Source organism: Lygodium microphyllum, chromosome 9 (assembly GCF_053477565.2).
Source record: "Lygodium microphyllum isolate KBCC chromosome 9, Lygodium_microphyllum_v1.1.10, whole genome shotgun sequence".
NCBI lineage: Eukaryota > Viridiplantae > Streptophyta > Polypodiopsida > Schizaeales > Lygodiaceae > Lygodium > Lygodium microphyllum.
Genome location: NC_141143.1, coordinates 110,378,019 through 110,382,647, shown reverse-complemented (window position 1 = coordinate 110,382,647; position 4,629 = coordinate 110,378,019). Strand labels below are relative to the sequence as shown.

The following is a 4,629-nucleotide window of genomic DNA, read 5'->3' as shown; positions in this document are numbered from 1 at the left end:
TCTTTATATAATCACTAATAAAATAAGCAAGAATACACATTTAACAAAAAAAGCGGAAGAAACATAAAACAATGGCTCATGTAACTCGGATTAGAGAATTTTTTGAGATTACTAATGATGATAGAATGCAAGAACCAAAACTTGCAAATAGCCAAAGAGAAGAAATATGGAATTGAAGATCAAATTGAAGAGGAACATAGAACTTAAAGAATTCACAAATTTTGGGTACTACATCAGATAGGGGAAGGTGTGACCATCCACCCACTTGAGGGACCCTCACACAATGCCCATGTAAGAAAGACCAAATAGAGGCTTCCCAAAGAGAGCTAAAACCCCAATGCAACTAAATGAATGCCATTAGGGATCAACAAGGAAAATCCCAATGGCTTTTGTACATCTTGTAAGAAGTAATGAGATCCCCCAAGTAAGGCAATTTAATCTCATTCTCGAGTTCATCACATCTCTCTATCTCCCTCCCTCGTGGAGTTTGCAAAACAATGCCACTTGAACATCTACGAATATTGTATGATAGTTAAGATAGTGAGATGGAGAAAACATTGTATAGCCTTGCATGTTAGTAAATGCTTTTCTTATAGCTATCATATTGAGATGAAAATCAAGCACATATTTTACATTCTTCAACTTATCATGTATCATAAAATTAATCATAAACTCTAATATAAATAGCATGTGATTTAGGAACATAATCTCCATCTCCAAAATTATACTCATATCATATGACTTCTGTAAGAGGGGTATTTTATTAGACAATATTTGGAAAAATGTATAGCCTTACACTAATAGAAGGGGTCTTTTAAATTGCAATTGGGGGGAAAAAACCTATAAGTTTCTTAAGAAAGATGAATCATTTTATTACATCACAACATGTTTTAGAATACCAATTGAACACATGTGAATAGTAACATAAGATGCACCCCCTCAAGATCATGTACACATGTTTGTGAGCATGTATATATTTGTAACAGTTTGGTTTTTTATGATCTTTTAATTGCATCATGCTCCTTTATTCATGCTTCCAAGATTTGCAAGATAAAAATAGATGGAGAACAAGAGACAAGAAATGTTCTTTGAAGTGTACAATCTTGAATGTTGTCTCAAAATAGCTCATTATTATTCTCCCTTGTCATGCTCTTCCTTGATGAGTTGATCAAGCTTCTTCATTTGTTTCACTCTCTAAATGCACAAAGTAGATTGTAAATGTTTTAGTAACTTCATCCTATATTTTCTAAATTTTGGGATTTATGTTTGTAGAATAAATAATATGAAACACCAAAAAAATAATCATTACCTTATGGCATACAATTCTTTTGAGGGATTTGGGAGAAGTAAGATAGAGATTATTGAAAGAAGGGATGTCTTCAATGCATATTTCTAGCATATATCTTTACCTGTTGGATTTCAAAGCAAAGTTGATTTTTGTACTTCTCAGATTGACCAAACTTTTCCATCTCCTTTATGAAATCTTCTCTATCTTCAATCTCTTTTGCAACTGGTCAAGGCAACAAAGGATTCATTAGTTTTATATAAAGAACCTTAAGGAATAATTACATTGGCCTATTTAAAAAATATTACTTACTTCTATCCATCAAGATTTCCATTTCTTCAAGTGACCCAAGCTGAACTACTTTACAATTTTGGAGTTGCGTAGGCTTTACTTCACTTTGAGATGTTTCATTCATAAGCTCCTCCTAATTTCATTTTGAAAATTAGTACTTGGCGTAGTGCAACCATTCATGAAACAAAATAAAATCTATGAAAGTAGGATTAATGGAACAAAGTAAAGTCCATGAAGATAAGCTGAATGAAACAAACTAATGTCCATGAATGCAAGCTTGTGCTACATGACCATGTAAGTAAATCAACATATCAGGTTATGAATAACCAAAATCATATTGTGATAGTGTAAGCATCTTGATGATTTCCTAAAAAAATGTTGGTAAAAATATGGATTTTGTAAATTGTATGCAATGTTACAAATGTGGCTTGATTACTTTGTCAATGCGGCCACTCCATTCAAACAATAATGCCAATCTTTTCTTCTCATTATCATCAAGAAGAGGTTCTGTGCCATGAACACGCGCTCAATAACCACACATGATCAATAAAACTACATGGAGAAACTCTTGATCTTTCTAAAAACTAGTTCAACCATTGAATAGGAAGAGAAATAGACTCACTTGTGGGGAAAGGGGGAAGCTCTTTGTGTTTCAAGTCGTATTTAAGTTGCTTGAGGATTTCAGAAGCTGGTCGTCTACCTAGAGGAATGCTTATTGTTTGTTGTGGCTTGTCTTTATCAAGCTTCTTTCGAAAGCGTGGAACCTTGACACACCGTTTCTACCAAAACCCCATGTGAAGGATGATTCACATATTTCAATATTCTTGCCATTTGAAAAAATGTTCAACCAAGCATGTGCTGATGGGGTGCAAGTACCTGAAGAGGTGACTTATGGGTATTGGAATCTGAGCAAGGAGCAAGAATTAGAGTAAAGTGGGAACAACATTTATCAATAAATCCATAACTATGAATGATGTTATTTGTGAAGTGGATTGTGCTAGAGAGAAGGAAGGAACATGCAACTAAAAGTGCAATGTGAAGTATGTAATGTAATGGTACATTAGATTGTAATAGGTAAGAAGTTTGGTCTTTGAAATGGTGTCACATCAAACATGCTAACCACATACAATGACATTTCTTTTCTTTGTGTGTATAAAAGAGAGACATTACATTCGAAGGATGAAAAAAGGAAGGAATCATATTGGATAGTATTGTTGAGATGAAGCATTAGACAATGTAAGTGCTAAAAGTAATACAATGGATTTAATTTATCATTCCAATGTATAGCATCAATGTTTATAATGTATACACACTAAGAGATATTTATTTGCTCCGTTTGTCCATTATATAGTGAAAGACAAGGTTGTGAAATAAGTATATGTGGTCTCATTAACAAAGGAGATCGTGCCTAAGAGTTGGTGATGCAAGTAATGATGGGCTAATGACTTAGGGTTTAGAGAGAGAGAGAGAGAGAGAAGCACGAGGAGGAGGAAGAAGAAAATGGTTCTTATATGGTAGGAACAAGCCCAAGAATCTTTAAGACAAACCCTACAATTTCCTGTTTTAAACCCTAATTCGTGGATTCAAACGTGAAAATTGAAAGTACTTACACTAACTATTCCAACATGTGTGTGTGTGTGTGGAGACGAGATAGTGTGTGTAAACGAGTGACGCAATGTCGTTGATAGGTTGGAATATATGGTAACCAGAAGGCAGCGATAGGATCATGAGTGGATGAAATGAGTGGTTTAGCACTAGAGCAACCAGACAGAGAGAGAGAGAGAGAGAGAGAGTACCGGGGGCATCAGGGGACGGCTGCTGTTGCTTCTTATGCAGTTGATGGCGGCGGATGCGAATGGCGTTGAGGTGAGAGTACTGGTTGCCTCTCTTCCTGGCAATGTCATAGCCCTTGAACAGAGCAAACAGCGCGCGCCCGGCTGCCGTCTCTCGCCCCGGCAGCCTCAAGAGAGGAGACAGCGTCGAATCAGCCCCCCCAATATCTATATCGTTCATAATATTGACTTCGCTCGGGCACATGTTCATCATCATATAGTCCAACATCCTCCTCCTCCCCCTTGTATGTATCGACTGCATATTCGACGTACTATCGTCTGCATCGATCGTGCCCAAATCCATGTTCATAGTGCCTTTCATGATAGAGGCCATCGCCATACTTGACTGCAGTGCCGTCTCGTCATCGCCCAGACGACCTTCATGTTCGCCGTCGTCTTCATCAACCATCTCTTCTTATTCTTCTTGCTTGCTAGCCTGCATGCATGCATATGCAGAATAACGTTGCAATATAACGTGCCCTGCGATAGTCCAAAAATGATTGCTTAAGCTAACTATCAGGTTCTATTATAACCGTCGTCTCCTTTTTCTTTTTTTAAAGATCCATCAGCATGTAATAAGGCAGCCGATTCGGGCCGCCCTCGGTTGTGGTTTTGAAGCTTAACCCTACATTATTATCTTACATTCCTCAAGTCCTTCATGTCAAAGGTTTCGCACAACCATTTCTTCAACGCATCCACATCCATCAGCGACTTCCTAGCAAATGAGCATGTCATTCAAGAGTGACTTCCTAGCAAAAGAGCATGTTATCCACATAAGGGATCAAGATCATAAGGCTATCCATAGCCTTCCATGTGTATAAGCAATAACTTATCTCACTTTGTGTATCCTTGAGATCTCATGAAATCATCAAATTTATGATACCATTTCCTAGGAGCATACAAAGAAGCTCTCAATCTATTTCATATAAATATTCTCATAAAAATCCCCATGCAAAAATATGTCTACTCTTGAAAATTCTTTAATTGTGACTCTTCATTGGATGTGCATAAATTTTCACATTCTTCTATCAAAGGTAAAATGCTCATGCCTTGGTTTTGAAAGCTTCAAAATCTTGCTCAAGGGAGCTTACCCTTCCAATAAGGTTGTGAAAAATTCTATTATTCCAAAGAAGAGTCTCATTTAAAAGGCTTTCAAAGGTGTGCCCATTTTAAGTTAGTGTAATGAAAAGTATGTTTGAATTTTATAGTGGATGTATTTTA

The 4,629-nt window shown here is 36.6% G+C and overlaps 1 protein-coding gene across 1 annotated transcript; it reads right to left on the bottom strand.

Annotated features, from left to right (window-relative positions):
* Positions 1 to 867: 867 nt before the first annotated feature.
* Positions 868 to 3,870, bottom strand: LOC148031421 (uncharacterized). Its single transcript, XM_087685754.1, has 7 exons — positions 3,373 to 3,870; positions 2,453 to 2,481; positions 2,199 to 2,355; positions 2,013 to 2,083; positions 1,598 to 1,709; positions 1,410 to 1,510; positions 868 to 1,194 (listed from the first exon to the last, which is right to left on the bottom strand). The coding sequence occupies exons 1-7, from the start codon at positions 3,815 to 3,817 to the stop codon at positions 1,132 to 1,134; spliced, it is 978 nt and encodes a 325-aa protein (XP_087541880.1). The 5' UTR covers positions 3,818 to 3,870; the 3' UTR covers positions 868 to 1,131.
* Between the last annotated feature and the right edge of the window lie 759 nt (positions 3,871 to 4,629).

Coding starts and splice junctions, on each gene's coding strand:
- LOC148031421 (XM_087685754.1), bottom strand. CDS start 3,817: ATGGTTGATGAAGACGACGGCGAACATGAAGGTCGTCTGGGCGATGAC. Junction 2,356..2,452: donor CCCATAAGTCACCTCTTCAG/GTACTTGCACCC, acceptor GGGTTTTGGTAG/AAACGGTGTGTCAAGGTTCC. Junction 1,195..1,409: donor TTTGCTTTGAAATCCAACAG/GTAAAGATATAT, acceptor TTGTGCATTTAG/AGAGTGAAACAAATGAAGAA.